The sequence below is a fragment of the Podarcis tiliguerta genome (assembly GCF_965153285.1).
Source record: "Podarcis tiliguerta genome assembly, chromosome: 2".
NCBI classification, from domain to species: domain Eukaryota; kingdom Metazoa; phylum Chordata; class Lepidosauria; order Squamata; family Lacertidae; genus Podarcis; species Podarcis tiliguerta.
Window position 1 is genome coordinate 48,630,275 of NC_139535.1, and position 19,962 is coordinate 48,650,236.

Here is a 19,962-nt window from a genome sequence, read left to right on the forward strand (position 1 = left end):
GAAGCGGCATAAGCTTTGGCTTCCTTTTCCTTTTCTGATCTCAAGCCTGAGAGAGTTTGAATCCTGAATTTTGAAATTCTAGCTGGTTCAACTAAAGTACATTGGTTACCATTCACTGTGTTCTTGTTCTTTGTAGCCGGAGTGGAGCACTCTTTTAATATGTGGTTGTTCTTTTAAGCAAACAGAAGTCTGTAGTGACATCTAGTGTCCAAAATAAATTGTGAATTACAAATTCATTTTGTATCTTAATGCTTTTGTATCTTAAGTCATACTCTTGAGTAGATCCATTAGTTTCAATGGGCTTAGTCATTACTGACTTTTAAAGTATTATCATTCCCAATGTGGAGATGGAAACAAGAACTGATTTTACAGTGATGGCGGCTCCCAAAACGAGGAAGACAAACATCTAAAAGTTTCCTTCTGTTTACAGGTTGCAAGGTGGAATCTATATTTCTGAATGTTGAAGCTGTAAATACGCACAGAGACAAACCACAGGTAGGTGTCTTCTGCTGTCACAAATGAGAATTTGCAACTCTGCAGGAGGAATGGTGGTGGTGATGGAGACTGGTTTAAAGTTGAATAACTGGGAAAAAGAAAAAAAGAAAGAAAGAAAAGCAGGGAAAGAGTTAAGCACCCTCTCCTGCCCCAGTTTTCCATTCCTAAAGGATATTGTGGGAATATTGTAGGTACCTGTGCTTTGATATCTAGCTTCACCTTTGGAGTAGAGGTTTGTACACAACCAAGTATGTAAGTGTGTGTGTATTATATTATATTATATTATATTATATTATATTATAATGTAATGTAACAAAGTATGCTGCTATTCTCTCATATTTAATGCCCTGCAGGCATGTTACCGCAAACTTTGTTGCAGCCCCTTCTTCTTTTTCCCACCCTTTTTCTTGCATTATGCCTTATTTAGGCCACTCTGACTATTTTCACACATTATTGAAGCAGCCTCGTTAATGCCAGATACCCAAATTGTGTGGGTGCTTCTCCGTGGCTAGCTGCCTGTGTGGGTGTGAAGGAGAGCTCGGACCAGTTTTCTTTGTACTTTTGTTTTGTTTGATTTTGACTTTACGCTTTGCTCTTCATTTTAGAAGGAAGCCTCCCACTGAATTCTCTGGCATGCTGAAAGTTGGGATGACTGTACTTATTAGGAGGCTACTAGCTGCGTGGGGAGGTGTCTACATGATTGGCCATTCAAGAGAGCCATGTATCCCCCTCTCCCCGTCTCTCATGTATGCACTAGGCCTGGGTGATGAATCAATACATTGGCCAGGACTGTTTTGAGGGCCAGAGCACGATGGTGCCTTCATCTCGGTGATATATCGCTGGTGAAACCCTTGCCGCTCTTGAGTCAGGATAACAAGAATGTGCTGGTCATGCCTGTTGATGTTATTGGATTCAAGTATGACAAAATGGTGCATATTTATAGCCCAAGTTATGAGGTCAAACGAAAGTACAACCTGCACAGGATAAATGGCCTGCTCAAGTATGAAGTCGGGCCTCTTATATCTTGTCGCTCTTACATGTGTGGGTTTGGTGAACATTAGAATAAAAATCAAGGGCTATGTATAATGCATTGCAAGATATATTTATGTAGACTGAACCAGTGGTAATTATTCTGCAAGTTTTTTAATAAGTCCCTTGAGAAACAGTAACCAAAGTGAGCTAGTATAGTGTCATTGGTTTGAATGGCCTTGGGGTGATGATAGGATTAGAAGCTCCCAAACATGTCATTATTTCTCCTAGAGAATTAGCACACAAATGCCTAATTATATACCATTAAAAATAGAGGAAAATGTGCTATGTTTGCTCCTTTGTGATGCTAGAAAATGACCAGATCTTCATTATATACCTATTTTTTGTGATGTCATTACCTTCTGCACATGGTCTCTGACTTACTGGCATCACTTGAGGAGAAATAGAACAAGAGGTCATGTGCAGTGGCGCATACAACAGCCATTTAATTTGAGCATTTTTTAAAATGAAGCTTGTAGTGGATTTTGCAACTTCAGATAAATGCTCTGCAAAACAAAGGGAATTGTTTTATTCTCTGACAACTCATCATCTTCATGCCTGCTTTACTTGCATTTCATGGAATCTTCTTTCCTTCATGACAACATTATGACACTCTTTAACTGCACAGTGCTTTCATAATACAGCGTATGTCATCTGAGTGAATTTGGCAGCTAATTATACGACTCCACTTCGGGGAAATAACAGTGCCTCAATTGTGACAGTCTGTAGCCTTGTATTCAGGTGATGCTATGGTGAGCAGTGATGCAGAGCAGACAGCAAGCTGTTCAATGAAAGCCCTAAAAACTGCCACGATTAGGCATTGTGCTGCAGTTGTGCTGCCACCCAATTGTTTGCTTAACTCAAGACAGTATTTTCATTGCGTTAAGTCGCTCTGTTGGATCTGAATGCTGTGTGTTTTTAGCAGCTTTAACAGTGTTGCCTTACTCTTTTGATCAAGGAGTGTTTCACAAATGACTCATCCATGGCCACTTGGTTGGTAGGCAGCTGTTAATGGTTTCCATTTAAACTGTGTGTGAATAAAAAGGTGAGAGAGAAGCTTTTCTGGACAAGCTGAAGTGTTTAAGAAACACTCGTTCTGTAAAATGTGCAAGTCCTTGAAAGGCTACCATGTGTTTGTTTGTTTGTTTGTTTGTTTGGGTTGGTTGATGCAGCGGCACAATACCAGCATTCAGTTCTGATCTGGCTTCATGGTGCATAATTGTGTGAAACTGCAGGAAGAACAGAACCTGGATGAAAACATTAGAATATATTTTTGAGATTTAGGATTGGTTTCTGTCAGCTCCTCAGTGTCTCATAGGTTTGAGTTGCAGGGTCTCTGGCTCATCGTAAAGGAACATATTTTGGTTACTGTAGGTATCCTCTTGACAGTGATAAGATTGTCCTTTAGGATTGAGCAGTAACTCTATTTTTAGTGAAGTTTCATGGGAGATTTTTTACCATGTTCTTGCCATCATATTCTTGATTGTAGTAAAATGATACTGGATATCAAATGAATCAAAACAGCCACTAAGACTTTTTTCCAAGGCTGCTCACAATTTTAGCCAGCCTTGGCTGCCAAATTCCTGTTTTACAATGTTTGGATACTGAAAGTAAGTAGGTATTGTAAGCTGCACAATTTTGGGTAGCAGGTTTAACGGTGTTTTGTCACAATAAGAATACAAGCCAGCCATATATATGTCTTCCAATATTACTAGCCAACCTGTGTACACACACATGGGTGCAGTTCCCTACTCACATAGTTGGGAGTAAATCCCATAGAACACAGTTTCACTTGTTTCTTAGGATTGATTGCCCATAAAAGCAAGCCCGAGAGTAAAGAACTATGGTAATGCCAGCACGTTCCAGGAACCCTCTTTGTTGTGAGTTATTTTGGGGTTAGTCTGAAAGTTTGTTTGGGCCATAAATGAGAGCCAGGAGGCTGAGAGGCGTTGTAGAAGGTGAATATGCTGTCTGTAAATATTTATTAGTAATTTCTGTGAACTGTTTCATATGAGGGTCCCCCCTTTCTGTAGACTGCTTAAAGGTCTTTTTATATATTCAGGAGTAAGGAAGTGCTCTAAAGGAAACGAATAAATAAAATGTGCTGCTTATTCTTCGCCTCTTAGCCTTCCTGGTTATCAGTGGATAGAAAGGAGAGAGATGTGAAAAGTAGTGATGATATTCACAGTTCCTGTGATTAGATACTCATTTGGGCTAGTGAGTGAATAAGAGACAGAGTGTGCCCTCATCCAGGTGGTGGCCTAGTCCTCATTTCTCCCGCTCCACTTCCTGCTTCTCAGCCATGTTTGTTGTTTTTCTGTTTTGCATTAATCAGGACTGTTATGGCAAGCACAGGTAGTGTTATCCCAAAGGGAAACTTTTCCTTCTTCTTCTTTATCCACAATTGAAGAGTTCCCAAGTTCCCAGGGTGGGTTCAAGCACTGCTAGCATAAGCCTAAAGTAAGGGAGATTGACATGTTGTTGGACTACAAGTTGCATCATCCCTGACCATTGGCTGTCCTGGCTGGGGCTGATGGGATTTGGAGTCCAACAGCCTCTGGAGGGCAGTGCATTGACAACCCTTGCCTTAAAGGTTCTGAGAAGGCAACGGATAGTGTTCTGTTCTTCTGTCGTTTGTTCTGAACCCATTTGTTTGGAGGTTTCTAGTACCTAAGTTCACAGCATTTTGTGCTCCTGATACATAAATACTGCTGCTGCAGTTGCACTGGCACAACCATGATGCTGTGCTAGCACAGACCCATGATGCTTCAGCAGTGAATTGACCTTAAGAGTTCTGTCTTCAGCTGTTCCTGCTGTGCTGATAAACTTCAGAACGTGAAGGCACAACTTGTGACATTTCAGAAGTCTGAAAGGGGCCAATGAAAGGAAATGGTTTCCAGGGCTGAGGTGGCAGAAGAGGAGGAGAGGCTCTAAGGCCCATTAGAGCTTCTTATAAGAACATCAGAAGAGCTTTCTGGATCAGGACAATGGCTCATCTGGTCTAGTATCCTGTTCTCACAGTGGCTGACCAGATGCCTGCGGGAGACCAGCAAGCAGGAGTCGATCACTCTCCCCTCCAGTGCTTTCCAACAACTGTCATTCAGAAGCTTTGCTGCTTCCAGTTGTGGAGGCAGAGAATAGCCACCATGGCTAGCCACCATCAGTAGTCCTCTCCTCTGTGAAGCTGTCCAGTCTTGTCCTTCCTCACAATGAGCAGAAGCATTATAATAATTTATTATTTATAGCCCGCCCTTCTGGCTGAGTTAAAAAAAAAAAGCTCATGTACTTATTCTGAGTACTTAAAGAAGAAAGCAGTCTCTTAATGGTTGCAGGATTTGATCTAATTTTGTGCCAGATACTCAGATATTGGTAAGTTGTCCATATAATTTGAGGGCTGTGGTTATAGCTTCATGACTGAAAGACATGGAAATGTATGCCATCTTAGACAGTAGGAACTCTGTATTTTCCGTCCATAAGACGCCCCCATGTATAAGACGCCCCCTATTTTGGGGGACTCAGATTTAAGAAAACGGGGGGAGATGTATCCGTGGATAAGACGCCCCCTAATTTTTGACATCATTTTTAGGGAAAAAAACTAGTCTTATACATGTAAAAATACAGTAACATACAGGGGCTAATGTCACAATATGACTAAAATGATTCCAGTAGAACCTATGCACCAGGACACATAGGAATGTAGGAAGCTGTGTTATACTGACTCGACCATTGGTCCATCTAGTTCAGTATTGTCTGTATTCAGTGAGTGACTCTCTCCATGTTTTCAGATAGGAGCTTTTTCTCCAGCTCTGCTTGCAGATGTCAAGAGATGCTCCACCACTGAGCTATGGCCCTTCTCCTGGCACCCAACCCCCTCCCAACTGTTCACTTTTATTTAATGGTATCCGGCTGATAAGACTTGCTTTTTGCAGTATGAATGTGCTATGCATAATGTAATGAATTACAAGCTTTTAAATATAGTTATATAGTTGAGGTACTCTAAACATAAGCAGTTTCTGTGTGTGTGTTTTGCAGAGAGCTGCCAGCACTTAGCCTGTGGTCCACAGAATTATTAAATGCAGTCTATAAAGAAAGCAATTCCGCTGTCTCTGTTTTAAAAAAAGCTTTATTGCTCTAGATAAGTGACTATATTTGTTAATTTAACAAGCTCGGCTGTTTACTTGTGAAGAAAGCTGACCGGCCATGTTGCATGATAAACATTTTCCTCTGTATTTTTATTATTACACAGAATGTAGACATTTCAAGACCTCCCGAGGAAGCCCTTGTAACTGTCCCTGCTCACCAGTGAAGCCCGTGTCCTGATCAGCTATGAAACGTGTGGTGCTTCTTTTCATCATATTATATTAAAATTATTTCAATCGTTCCAATCACTTTGGAATCATCCACAGATAATATCAGTTTTTGTGTAGCTCGTGGCTTTTAGAAATCAGACAATCAAATCTTATTGTCCCCTACCCCCTGGATTGGAACTAATTGGCTGAGCCATCTGATTACTGGCTTCTCTGATATAACACTTGATCTATTGGTGATTGCTAATTTTAAACCTGATGTTTTATGTCCATTACGGCTTGATCAAACACTCAAACCCTGTTGGGTGATAATATGGGGCAGTTGTCTATTAATGAGTATTTTTATTTTCTCTTGAGTGATTGGATTGTTTTACATAGAGGAGCATAATTAATAGTCTTTCTACAGTTAGTTTCGCAGCTAGTGAATAGTATCGGCAATGTAGATAGTCTGCTAATTCATAGAACCATAGAATTCTATGGCTGTTTAATAGTAGCTTCTGGGAAATAGTGTTCTTGCCCCTGACTTTCTGGAAGATGTATATTTCAAAAAAAAGGTCTGCAAAATTTATTATGGGATTAATTGATCATTTAAAGTTTAATTTGTACTTCTAATTACTTTGACAGCTGATTTTTAAAAGCTAATTTAAAAATATTGTTAGTTTTTTTTATTTAAAAAAACTGCAGGTGGTGTTAAGACTCTTTTAAACACCCATTAAAAAGCGGCCTTTTCCCTTTTCGTTCACATGAGAAGGAATGCCTCTTCTAAGAAGTTGCCTGCTATAACTAAACTAAACATTTTATAAGAAAAAAAGAAATATGTTTCTTGCTTCAGGAATCTTTTATTCTATTCAGATGCAATTTCTGGGAATGGCATGAATTTTAGTCCGCTAATCAATAGATTCAATCAGTCAACTAAGGTATTTTTAATTGGGTGGAAGCCCTAATTTACAATTTATATGATGAGGACTCGTCGTCGTAATGTCTTAATTTGTTTTCTTTATAAAGTAGAAACATAGAAATATATTTCTTCTACGGTTTGGCAAACTGAGGCAAACTGCTATTGCTTACTCCCGTGAAGTTACTAGACATTACTAATACCAGGGTAAAACATGCATTTGGAACACTTCTGGATAGAACCACTGTCAGTATGGGGTAAAGAAATGGCACTTGTGGAAAGGAAAAATACACAACTACTCCTTTCCCTGCTGCTTCTCCATTCTAGGCTGTAGATGGTGCAAAGTTGGGCTGCTGAGGGGTGTGGCCTGGGGAGAGAGGGTATGTTGCTGAGGAGGAAGAGGAGGAGCCTGAGGAGAGTCCTGAGACCCAGACAGAGAAGCCCCCAGGCATGAAGTTCCCAACCCCTGACATAAATTTACCTCCTCGGAGATTCAAAAGCAGCTTCGGGGGGGGGGGGGGATCCTGAGAAGAAAACATTCTAGTGCACACAATGACATTTGTGCCTCAAGATGGTGCTCTGAAATTCCAAAAGGAAAAAAGGTGGAGCTTCCCCATATGTCGAGGTGGGCCAGTAAACTGCAATACTTAAAAAATAAATAAATCATTTCATACTTCCTGCCAGCCAAATAATTCCCAGGGTGATTCACAAAACCAAACCAAACCAAAGCAGTGTAGCTGCTGCTAACTTACATACTCTAAATTCTAAGCATCTTGTAAACAAGTTTGGTAGATTAGAAAAAGGTTGTCACTTGAATCCTGCATTGCTACATATAAACAAAGCTATTATAGGGGCCAGAGATGTTCCCAGGAACAGCCTCTCTCCCAGCAGAGGCACTTGCTTTGTTCAACCGCTTTTCACTAGACTAAGTTCATGTTGGGGGTTGGGGCTGGAGAATCAGCTTCGGTGGTGCTGATGGTTACATTGCTTAGATCAGGAGTGGTCAACCCATCAGCTAAGAGGTTGGATGGCTTCTTATTTGAAACGTTTTTGGCAACTTCTCTCCCCTCCCTGCTTCAACAGAACAAAGAAAACCAATGGCATCAGCATCACAGTGAATAAATAAAATGAATTTGTGGGAATTTTGAGTGGGGGAAGTGGGACTTTGCGGGAAAACAATCAGCTAAAAGTACATAAAAGAAAATACAAATAGAATTAATTGGGGAAGGAAAGAAATGAGTTGACTTTAGATGGAAAGATAATAAAAGGGATTAATTTCCTTCTTTGGCCTTAGCCCACTTTACCATGCTTCTCACAGCGTTGGGCATGGGTCAGTGCAGCCCTTGGCTGGAAAAGGTTACCCCCCCCCCCCGGCTTAAATCTAGGAGTTTTAGTTTTGTGAGATCAATATCACAATTATGATTATGTCTCGTGGCAAAGTAAGGGAAAGGAGCACATATCCTTGTGAATCTCTAGGAGGTCTTGCGTTTGAGAACTGAAAGAAAAGATCCTAGATACTGGATTTTTTGTCCTTCAGGATTAGTTAAGATTTCTGTATCTATGTATATCTTGGATTCCATTAAGATGTTTAACTGATGTCAACCTCAAAGGCCAGATGCAAGACTTGTAACACCCTACAGTGCTTTGATTAGGGATCTCAGGTCTTTCCTGGATAATAGTCAAGGTCAGGCATAGGCAAACTCGGCCCTCCAGATGTTTTGGGACTGCAATTCCCATCATCCCTGACCACTGGTCCTGTTAGCTTGTTAGGGATGATGGGAGTTGTAGTCCCCAAACATCTGGAGGGCCGAGTTTGCCTATGCCTGGTCAAGGTAATACAGGGAGGAGAGGATCTGGAAGATCAGGCTATGTAGTATGAAACCCTAGCAGCTTAAATCAAGAGCCCTTTTGATAAGAATGCATGTTCTCATCTCACGTTTTGTGTTTGAAGAGTACAAATACTACTAACGTCTTCATTCTAAGAGATTGAGTTCATTCTTGTTAACTGAAACCTATTTATTTCACTTAAGTTTAGAATAACAGCTCATTTTTTTTGAAGTCTCTGAGAAGGAGAATAACAACTGTTATACTGCCAGCGGCTAGCAGGCCTTGCTGAAAACTGTTACCTGTACAGGTGTCTTATGAATGTCTTCTTCCTACTTCTTTGATCTCTGTTCTGCACCAGGTAGTCAGTTTGTAGAAGTTGATGTGTAGATGAATGGAAAACGTATTAGCAGCAATTTTCTTAAAAGTTGCCATGAACCATGCAGACCTACACTGGAGCAGGTATAATCATTAGGGTGCCTTGGGTATGTGCCTTACACATTTGTGTTTCGTACTTCCATTGAAGAGTAGGATGACTCATTTCATCCTGCAAAGAGATGAGTTCACTGCTTCCAAATCTGTTACCTGGAAATCTCGCTTTTGGGGAGATGTACCACTTCTGATGGTGGAGAAAAGTTGGTTCAGGCTTTTAGAATAAAATGACAGTGTGCTTGTTGGTAGGTAAAGATCATTGGGGCACTCATTAGAGCTCCTTGGGTCTGGCTTATTGACAGGACAAAATGTTCATATTGCGCGGGAGAGTTTAGTATTGGATGCAGTCGGACAGGACAAACTTTGAAAACTCCAATAGGAGTTTGAAAATGTGTAAGGAATATTGGAAGCTGCTGCATATTAGATCAGGCTCTTGGTCCATGTAAGCCCAGTATTACAGTAGGTCTCTAAGGTCACAGGCAGAGGTGTTTTGCATTGCCCACTAGATGAGATCTCAGGGATTGAACTTGGGATCTTCTGCATACAATGCATGGGAACTACCTTGTCCAATAGCCCTGATCTGAACACAATTAGAAAACTATTTGTGCATTTCATTGCACTCTGTAGTGGTAACACAAAGCCTATGTATAAATGGCTTTTTTTGGCCTGAGCAGAAACTATGTAGGGCGGTTTAACTTGACCTCAAGGATCAGGTAGCAACTTGTATCCAATGGCTGCTGCTAGAACGACTGTGGTCTAGGATAGACTGAGCTTCTAGGATAGAGATTTGCAATTGGTAGCCTTTGAGTCCCTGAGGGGTAATTTTTGGTTGTTCAGACATTCTACTTGTGTGTAAAAACAACTTGCAAGTGGGGAGAAGTGCACTAAGCTTCACCCACTGTTTTCCTCAACACTTGAGTCACCAAGATGTGGCTGGGCTACAACTCCCATCATCCCTGGCCACTGGTCCTGCTAGCTAAGGATGATGGGAGTTGTAGTCCAACATCTGGAAACCTAAGGTTGAGAAAGACTGATCTAACTTGTATAGCCTCTTGTATCTGTGGAGGCTTCCTTAAGCAATTTCAGACCTTTATCTTCCTGGGTCCTTAATCACACTGGAAGCCTCCATAACTGTAGGAGGTTATCTGCTTCAGATGTTTAACATCCCAACTTATGGAGGGTGATGGAGCTGGAGCTTAGCAATTTGTCTCGGCTTGCTTGTTGTTTTCATATGTCACTGGAATGCCTGAAGACTAGTATGTTGAGTGTTCAATGTGTCATGACATATCTGTGATGAGAGGTGGTAGTATCACATAGCTTGTTGTCTAATACAGTTATTGGTTTAAAGGGACGGAAAAGTATTGTGTATAGGCATTGTAGCTGGGTTCAGACTTGTGACTCTCAAGGATCTCTCCCTCCTGGACTTGTGCACGTGTCATTGCATTGACTGTGATAATGAAAACACTTCATTTGGGTTGTCCAATCAGCTAGCAGCATGTGCTTATGTTGGTAGTTCCCAGTGAACACTGGAAAAAATCAGACTTCTACCTAGGGCTACATAAGGGGCCCAGAGGCATAACACCAAGCATTCAAAGTGCAACTGAACTCATATTGGGATCTCTTTGAGTTTCTGATAAGCTGGTGTTCAGAACAATGGAACTGAAGACTGATGCATATTGAGAAATGTATTCCGGAATGATAGAACTTGTTACAACGTATGAATATATAGAGGAACCAGATAAGACAAAATATTGTGATTTTATCCAGCCCAACTCTATGCATATTTTCTGGGAAGCGAGGCTTCACTGATGTCGGTGGGTCTTATGCTAAAGTCAATGTGCATAGGATTACAGCCTTAATTTCACCATATTTCCATGAACTAGCAAAGGAAAGCCCATAGGTAGTGAGAAGTGTTCAGGAATTGGCCAAAGGGCAAGCATTGTGTTTGAGTGAAGTATATAAAGCTTGCTGTCTTGTTCTCTTTTCAGAATGTATGTGTTAGCCGCTCTCGAGAAGAAGCTTTGAGGACTGTACCTAATCATTTGTAGCAGCCTTTGACCTCCCCTTGCCAGCACCGTCCCAAACTGCTGAAGCAGTGCTAAGGAAACCACTCAGGGACCTGAGAATGAAGGCAGCCTTCAAGGAAGCCAAGCAACACAGAAATGCATGCACTCCTCCTCTTCTCGAAGACGGTGTTTCAACTGCCTGGGTCTGGCACAAGGCAAAGTTGGCATTAAAGGTTGAAATGGACCAAGTATTTGTGGAACAGAGAATGAAATTGCTTTTAAATTAATATATGTTGTCTTTATCCTGTTGTTTTTCGACTGTGGATGTTAAAAGTATGAAATGCTGGTGTCTCTCTTAATGCTGTATCTTAACTTTCTTCTGCAATACTTTCCTAAGCCTTTCTTGCTGTGATTTCCTGTTTTATTCCTATATTATATATAAAATCTTTACCGGACATAGAACAGGTGTTTCTTCAACGGAGGATTCTTTCAACTATTTATTTTAGTATACAACAAAAGGTACCACCTGTCTCCTTGTGAGATATATTAATCCAGTTAATATATCAATTTTAGCAAGCAGTGTTGCCCACCTCAAGTCATTGCTTTGCAGTGAAACATTTGATTTTCTTTCTTTTTTTGGTAGCTGCACTAATTTCTAGGTAATTTTACTAAAGGCTCCACTTGATGCTTCACATCATTTAATGGAAAGCCAGAATAGGTAATATTTTCCCAAGTGCATTCCATCTATCTTGTTGAAATGTTCCAGAACTCCTGGGTTATTATTATTATTTGAATAGTGTGTGAATAGTTTCCTTTCCACATCATGCATACGGCAAACCTATTTTGTCTGCTTATTGAAAACCGCATATTTTACTTACCGTATTTTTTGCTCTATAAGACTCACTTTTTCCCTCCTAAAAAGTAAGGGGAAATGTGTGTGCGTCTTATGGAGCGAATGCAGGCTTCGCAGCTATCCCAGAAGCCAGAACAGCAAAAGGGATTGCTGCTTTCACTGCGTAGCGATCCCTCTTGCTGTTCTGGCTTCTGAGATTCAGAATATTTTTTTTTCTTGTTTTCTTCCTCCAAAAACTAGGTGCGTCTTGTGGTCTGGTGCGTCTTATAGAGCGAAAAATACGGTAACTATTTTTACCTGGTCCCCCCCCCCCTTTTACACCCCCTCAAACTCCAAACCCCAAGCAGAGAAGCCTATGAAAAGCGAGGATTTTTAATTCACACTAATGTAAATATTGCTCCAAATGGAGCAGATAGTAATACAATAAAACGATGTGCATGGTGGTAACCAGAGGTGAATGGCAATAACAGTGCAGGGAAGGTATAAGACAAATTACTAGAGAGACCAAATTATTATGAAGCGCTCCTGAGTTACTGGCATTAATGCAAGCTTGTTCTTACCCATCTTCTTGAACCAAAGCCACAGATGAAGTATTACCTGTTTGGGGTTTTTATTTTTATTATGTATTGGTGATATTTAAGTTAAAATGCATTGGATGGGTAAGATGAAAGCGATCCTTTATTGCATATCTTCTACTTCATTGATGAGAACAGGATTTGCACATTCATAAATGGAAACAATCTTCCGTCCCTCCCCAAAAGAGGACTCAGGATTCTTTCTTTCCGTGAACCTTAAGCAGCCACATCTTTGCCTCTGTGCATTCCTTGAGTGGAGCTCAAGAGCATAGTGAAGAAAGGGGCCCTCTAGGATTTTCAAGTATTTATATGCAAAGAGGGATACTATGCTGTAAGTGAACTTGTGAAATTGGATCAGTCCTGCTTTAGGGTCACAACCCAACAGGGATATCCTCCAGATATATCCTGTTGCAATGAATGGGAGGCGTGTGAAAGAAATTCCTGTTAGTGATAAAAACTTCATGCATGTTAGGCCAGTTGTGTTTGTTGTACTAAGCCAACGTATAGTGTAAATAATCTGTCCATGTGATACAAATCAGCAAGCAGCAGATTAGGTGCCTGTTTGTTCTTGAAGAAAGCTTTGTCCCATGTGATTTGAATGCTTTTTTGCCTTGCTGTCTGTGCTGGTACCTCATCGAACCTTGCCATACTGTTAACGTTAAGAGTTCTCTGCAATGGACTATGTAAGCTTTGCCAAGTGGGGACTCGTTTATGTGGCTGGGTGCTATAATGTAACATACTGCCGTGTTCTTCATTTCTTTAATAAGGTAGCTTAGCAATATATTCAGCGTTCTGGAGAGAAGCCATAAAGCCAACCTTATTTCAGAAACATAAAAAGGACTATGTTAAACTATCAAACACTTCAAAAGCGCTTTAGCTGTACTCCATCCTTTAAGATAATATGCCTTGACATCATAATGTATTTATTCAGGTAGATCACTACTTACTGGAGTAGATGAAAAGGGAGAGCTCTGCTGTTGGCCCACAGTACAGTGTCAGCTGGAGAAGGGGATTTGGGGTAATGGCTTAAATCACAGATGAATCGTGTCAACAGCCTAGCCCTAACTTCTCTAGATGTGAGCCACAAGTAATTATTTTTATTATTGGCTACTTAGTGGATTTGAGTTCATCCCTGAAAAGTTGAGGATTCATGAGCAGAAAATTGTGCAGGTATAACTTTGGATTTTAAGTGGTAAATGTGGTTCCTGTAAGAAAATATTGTCCTCTGAGTTAGCTAAGCCTGCAAGTATGCTTCATTGGCGGGTGTAGCATTTTCTTCTAACCCTTTCTTAACCAAAAGTATTTGCTTTCTCTCCCCCCCCTCCAACCTTCATATTTCTCAATGTGCTGTAAAACTGTGGCTAAATATTTTATGTATAGTAGATATTTTTATAGGCTACATCTAAATATACTGTGATAACAGTAGTTTCTATTTACAAGATTGTATAACTGAAAAAATCGTTGTGTGCAAGAATAAATTATAAATGTATGTTGATACTTGAAAATGAAAATACTTGGAAGCTCTGGATTCTAATTTAACTTAAGATGTGATCCTAATTCCACAATTTGGAAATGAGCCCCTTTGAAATGAGTTTGCTTGCTTCAAAGTAAATGAGTTTAAAACTGATATGTTAGATGGTTGGTGTGCCACCAGCTTCATCTGGGTTTCTTGTGATCAACTAATCCAGAAGACCTCTTGTATTTGTTGACCCACAGGACTGCTTCATTCTCTACTTTTGAAAGTGTGAAGAGTGTTTCTAAAAATATGGATCTGACAGGTACATTTATCAGAGAGTTGCCATTACTAGCCATTTCCTTTTAAGTGTACACTTGAATGAAAGCCGGTGGCTTTGCTTATGTGAAATGCCTCTCAGTAGGTACTAGAAATGGAAAAGGTTATGAAAATTATTTCCTTTTGTCATAACATGTATCGTAGACCCAAATGATTTTGAATGAGACTAATTCGGATGTGACTGTTAACTCACCCAGTTCTAAGGATATATTTGGCCTTCATTTTAATCTTACATGAGATTTATCCCAAGCTAATAAACATTGTTTTAAATTGTGAGGGATGCTAATTGACTTTTCTCTCTCCTGGATTATTATTTTTTTGACACTTCAGGTATGTGCAAACGTCTCCAGCTCAATGTTCAAATTAAAATCTGTCAAATTGGGTCAAGCATATATTTCAAGTGCTATTGATGAATACTGAGTCATTTCCAGGTTTTTATATTCTACAACAACAGGCCAGGAACTGTGAGGTTTGCTGGAGTTAGTGCTAGATGAACTGTCACTAGATGAATTGTCAATGTTTGGTTTTAAGCAGCACTACTGTATTTACATATGTTTTTTAAAAGTGTTTCTGGCACTTTGAGACTAGCAGAAACAGGTGACTGCTTCTTTTAAACACCTACTCCTCCTTCAACCATAATTTATTTACCCCTTGCCATTACTCTTAAAACGACTCTCCTTTTAGGCTGCCATTGCCAGTGTTTAAATAGCACTGTCATTGTTTCGGGTTGTTTCCTGAAAATGCTGGATCAAAGAGAATCAGAACCTTATTTCTAGCTATCTTTCTACAATTTTTTACATCAAAGAGTGCTAGTAGTGATGCAAGTGTAGCACTGCATGTCCATTTTATAGGGCATAGAACCCACATGGTTCATAGCCGCTGGGACAAAAGGAAAGCATTAGGACAATGACAAACTGTAGTCTTCATGACTGCTGTATGATAATTCTATGAACACGCACCCATCTCTTTTCTTAATTCATTGTACCAGTACTTGGCCAGAATACATTGTCTTAATGTATGCCTTTTAAAAATGCCTGTGACTAGGGTAAAAGGTAAAGGCACCCCTGACCATTAGGTCCAATCGTGGCCAACTCTGGGGTTGCGGCGCTCATCTCGCTTTCTTGGCCGAGGAAGCTGGCGTACAGCTTCCGGGTCATGTGGCCAGCATCACTAAGCCGCTTCTGGCAAACCAGAGCAGCGCACGGAAATGCCATTTACCTTCCCGCCGGAGCGGTACCTATTTATCTACTTGCACTTTGATGTGCTTTCGAACTGCTAGGTTGGCAGGCGGTGACTAGGGTAGAGCCCACTAACATCAGTACAGTCCCCCTGCTATGTAGCAAATCTTCTGTAACTCTCATCATTTTCCCAGCTGCCATCACTCATCACTCTTTCCTTGGCCATCCCTTCTTTCCGTCTTTTCCCTCTTCCTCTGTGTTTGCATCATTCCTTTTAAACAGAATTGTTGAGAGATTTCACTCCACAGAGAATAACCACTTAACATTTTAACCAGCTGGTTCCACAAAGTCATGGTTCATAAGATGCTGAGATGATAGATTCCTTTCATTTTTGTTTAGGATGGAGATAATTGTGGTTAGGGAGTAATCTGTTAAATTGTGCCTAACAAGTTGAAGGCTTTAAATGCTTAAAGCAGACTGAACTCCACCCTGCTCAGTATGTAAAGCTCTCCTATTTTATCTTAGTCTGAGTCTTTGTTATTGACAAAATCTAAAAACATGGAAAATGGTGTGATGGATCCTTTTTTCACCCTATTCCAAAGTTATTTTTGAAGGGTTGTTTTGTTCTTAACAAAACAACAGATAGAAAATGACCCTTCCTGCTAGTCAAATGATCCTGGGATCAATTCTGCCCTGCTCACTCTATCTTGTGCAGTCTGCATTAACCACAGACTGGTGGCTAGGAAGGATCTGTCTGGAAGTGTTCTATTTTCCCTGAAAGTTACCAGGCATCTAACACTACAAATTCTTAGATGTTTGTTTGTGTACCTGGTGTTGATGATGTGTAATCAAGGAATTTTCACTTTCCTTTACTATGATGTTTGGAAATAAGCTGACAAAGTAGTGCAGGAATGGGGAAACTAAGGCCTGGGGTGGGAGGCAAAACTATCTCTGGACTTTTTAGTCCAGACCTCCTACTGGCCCTTCTTTGCACATGCTGTGTTTTTGTCTGATTAGACTGTGTTCTTGTAGCCTAATGCCTCTTGCTTGCCTGCATGAAGAATAGAAAGTGTGCGTGTCTGTTTGTGTAGAAACTAGCCTGATTTACAAAAGTTAAATTGAGTTGCCTCTCTGCCCCTTCTAAACACTCGCATCCACCCCCAAGAAGGGTGTGTGGCCATTGAGCTGAAAAGGATTCCTGATGGCAGTATAAATAAAGAAATAGTTTAAATGTTACAGAAGGCAGTTGGCAATTTTCTGTAATGCTTCTGTAATATTAGTCAGTGTTAATCAGATAGAGAGAAATCAATTATGGAATAAATAATGAATCTAACATTCCATAGGAAATACCTTACTTTTACTTGTAGCTCTAGGAAGTGGCCTAATATGTCCAGAGGTACATTCTGAATTTATGGAGGATTTAGAAATTGCTGTTAGGAAGGAAGTTGCCTGAGGAGAATTCAGTTTATATCAGGCCAGTGTTGAGCCCAGAGTCATTTTTAAACTTCCTAATTTCATGAAATATCTGGATAATTACCCAGAGTCCTAGCTGGCAAATCTTGTGTAGACTACCATGACAGACCTATATTTAATTTAGTATTACCTCAGTGTTAAAAAAATAGTTTACAAATGCATAGTGGTATGTGTAGCTGTGGAAACTTGTGCTTTTGCCTATAAAAACAAACTCCTAGGAAGTATTGTACTGCCTGACTCTTTAGCCAAAGTGTCTGCTGTTGATGCCTAAAGAATAAATATTTTTAGTAACCTATGAAACCTGGCACATGGGAAAGATACGTCTTGCAGCAAGCTGGACTTAACAAATCATGTGACTTTCAACAAGAGTAAGGCTAGATTTGTAGCTATCAAAACAAAGAGTTTCCACAGTAGGGATATTTCAAGTTGCAAGGGGTACGCTTCTGCCTTGAAGCATAACCCAACTTTCAAGAAGCAAAAATATTAAAGCTAAATATTCGGTGTATCTTAAAAAAGAATCACGAATGTTTAAAAATGCTGTCCTGTGTCCCTGAGAGAGCATCCCAGGGGACCATAGCCTTTCTAATGGATACCAGCGCTCTAATGTTGGCGCCTCCAAAGCCTAGGGCTGAACCAATGCCAGAACACTGTTGGCATTAGAGCTAAAAAGAGAGTGTTGCTCTGGCATCAACACCCTGAAGATTAATTCCAAGGGACATTCATTTTAGACCTCAGGGGAAGCCATTGCAGGGAAGGCAATATTTATGGTAGTGGAGTGGGGGAATTAGGAATACTTGGTAGCTAGGGCCCCTGCAGGCTAGCAAGAAAATCCTCAAAGTTAGTTGTGGCTCATGCTTAAAAGAGCCTGCTTTGTGGGTTAGTGTCCAGGTCCTTTGCTTTACACCAGTGTGGTGTAGCGGTTAAGAGCAGCAGATTCATAATCTGGGGAACTGGGTTCGTGTCTCCGCTCCTCCACATGCAGCTGCTGGGTGACCTTGGGCCAGTCACACTTCTTTGAAGTCTCTCAGCCTCACTTACCTCACAGAGTGTTTGTTGTGGGGGAGGAAGGGAAAGGAGAATGTTAGCCGCTTTGAGACTCCTTTGGGTAGTGATAAAGCGGGATCTCAAATCCAAACTCCTCTTCTTCTTCTTTCAGACACCAAGGAGGGTAAAATAGGAAGGGTAGCGTTTCAGATAATAGATGTATTTTTATTTAGCCTTCTAAGTTTTTCAACAATCCATAATCAATACATCGGTTTGACAGCATTCCTTCCCTGTTACCCCACATCCCACCCACCCCACAGTTTCAACATGCTGTACATGTTGTAGGGTGTTTCTGCCTAGCCTAAAAATCTGTTATCTGGATCAAGATACAAGGTAGCAATGATTAGTTATTACATACTGTGTATTTAAATACTCCTACGGAAACTAGCCTTCATCTTCTCAAGCGTGCTGAGGCTTGACTAGACCTATATTGGCTGGCAACGAGACCAAAGTTAGACCCAAACCACACAGGTCTTTAAGGGCAGGTTCTTTGAAATGAGACCTGCCCACCATCCTTCATTAAAGGTGTGTTGCCCGGTCTCACCCATGCTTATTTAGACGTTTGCCCAACTGCATTTAAGTCAAGTTCTACCTCACTGTGTGCCCAATACAGATTGATACCTGGAAAAATAAATGGCAAGATGACCTCCTCCCCCACTTACACAACTAAGTTGGGAGTTCTATTTGTCTTCCAACACTGAGGACAGGACAGCATCCTCAAAGGGGCCGGGGACTAAATGGCACGTGTACACGCAGCTTTGTTTTCTAGCACTTCACTTCCTCACTCACTGGGTTGCAGATAGGGGGCCTGTGGTAGCTGTAGTCTAATAAGGAAAGGCCCACATGTTTTTAAATTAAAAAAAAACTACTTTCACTGTCTTTTAGATGGGGCTTCATCCATGATCAGCAAAGCAAGAACAACTTAAAAGGCTGTAAACCTGCTGGATTGAGGGCCTGAGAAGCACCATAATCAATTGATGCCACTTTTTATTAATTAAAAATGGCAATATTTGAAGCTCAGAATCAACTGAAAGAAAACTCAAATTATTTAATTTGATGGACGTTAAAAACTGCCTAGCCATTTCACTTTATTTGAAGGGTAGTACCCTTCGATAACCTCTTTCACCTCTTGAGCAAAATATACAGCATATACATAATTCCCCCCCCAAACGGATAACTACATTCAAGTAACCACGTACACAATTTACATTTTCCCTACTGCAGAGGAAGTCATTTACATATGATTCACAAGGATACTTAAACTCAACCATGCACAATGAAGCTACCGCCAGTTGCCAAAGAATGAGCACAATTAGTCACTATTGAGTGTTGTTCGGAATGAAAGGAAAGAGACAACAGTATCCTTTGATCACATTTCACATGGAGTGCTCGAAAACTTCCATTACAGCAGTACCTGAAAGTTCCTCTGTGCTGATAAACTATTTCTCTAAAATGCGTTCAAATTTAGGGTTGGTAAAAGAGAACCCAGCAAATGCAGATTGATCCATAGAGTCTATTAAGTTTTTGTCACTGTATGATAGCCGTGGCTTCTCACTCAAAAACTCTCTGTCAAAATTGCTGTAGTCACTTGCTGATTTCTGTACAGGAGAGAAGCAAAGGACCGAAAGAAAGAAAAAAATTAGTCAAAGTGGCTTCAATCCATCTTGCCCTTGCTCAGTAGGAGTCCCCTTTCATTTTAACAAGCTCAGACAAACAACTGCAGCATGAGTTTGGTTGGCTGCACTCCTCCAGCAAGTAATAAGTAGGAATTTATCACACATCAGGTGGAGATTGTTTTATCAAACAATCACCTGTAATGTCTAGTAATACTTGAATCCAGAAAGTCAGGCATATCTGCCATCTAGCCATAATTTGCTACCAGTAAGAAATAGGATCAACCACATATTGAGGGCAGAGCACAAGTTAGCATACAGAAGGTTCCAGCTTCAATTCCAGATACCTTCCAGACCCAAATTCTTCCCTTTACCTTAAAAAAAACCCCTGATTGACTTAAAACTGAAAAGAAATCACTTTTAAAAATATAACAGTGAGCAGCATT

The 19,962-nt window shown here is 40.5% G+C and overlaps 2 protein-coding genes and 1 long non-coding RNA gene across 9 annotated transcripts in view; 1 reads left to right on the plus strand and 2 right to left on the minus strand.

Annotated features, from left to right (window-relative positions):
- PFKFB4 (6-phosphofructo-2-kinase/fructose-2,6-biphosphatase 4) overlaps positions 1-11,440 on the plus strand; it is a 62,153-nt gene extending 50,713 nt beyond the window's left edge. For 2 of the 4 annotated variants that reach the window (XM_083429202.1, XM_083429200.1), the window contains exons 13-15: positions 431-495; positions 5,771-5,857; positions 10,971-11,440. In XM_083429202.1, the coding sequence (XP_083285328.1) occupies positions 431-495; positions 5,771-5,830 (125 nt within the window). In that variant the 3' untranslated portion in view covers positions 5,831-5,857; positions 10,971-11,440. The remainder of the gene's footprint in view (positions 1-430; positions 496-5,770; positions 5,858-10,970) is intronic. The other 2 variants (XM_083429203.1, XM_083429201.1) reach the window with 1 other exon arrangement.
- A 170-nt stretch (positions 11,441-11,610) lies between these two features.
- Positions 11,611-14,963, minus strand: LOC310672287. The gene is made up of 2 exons (XR_014508489.1): positions 12,124-14,963; positions 11,611-11,861 (listed from the first exon to the last, which is right to left on the minus strand). It is a non-coding gene; the product is annotated as an uncharacterized lncRNA (long non-coding RNA).
- Positions 14,964-18,047: 3,084 nt separating this feature from the next.
- Positions 18,048-19,962, minus strand: part of PRKCD (protein kinase C delta) — a 58,761-nt gene continuing 56,846 nt past the window's right edge. For all 4 annotated transcript variants that reach the window (XM_083429134.1, XM_083429132.1, XM_083429135.1 and 1 more), the window contains exon 18: positions 18,048-19,501. In XM_083429134.1, coding sequence (XP_083285260.1) covers positions 19,343-19,501 — 159 coding nt within the window. In that variant the 3' untranslated portion in view covers positions 18,048-19,342. The remainder of the gene's footprint in view (positions 19,502-19,962) is intronic.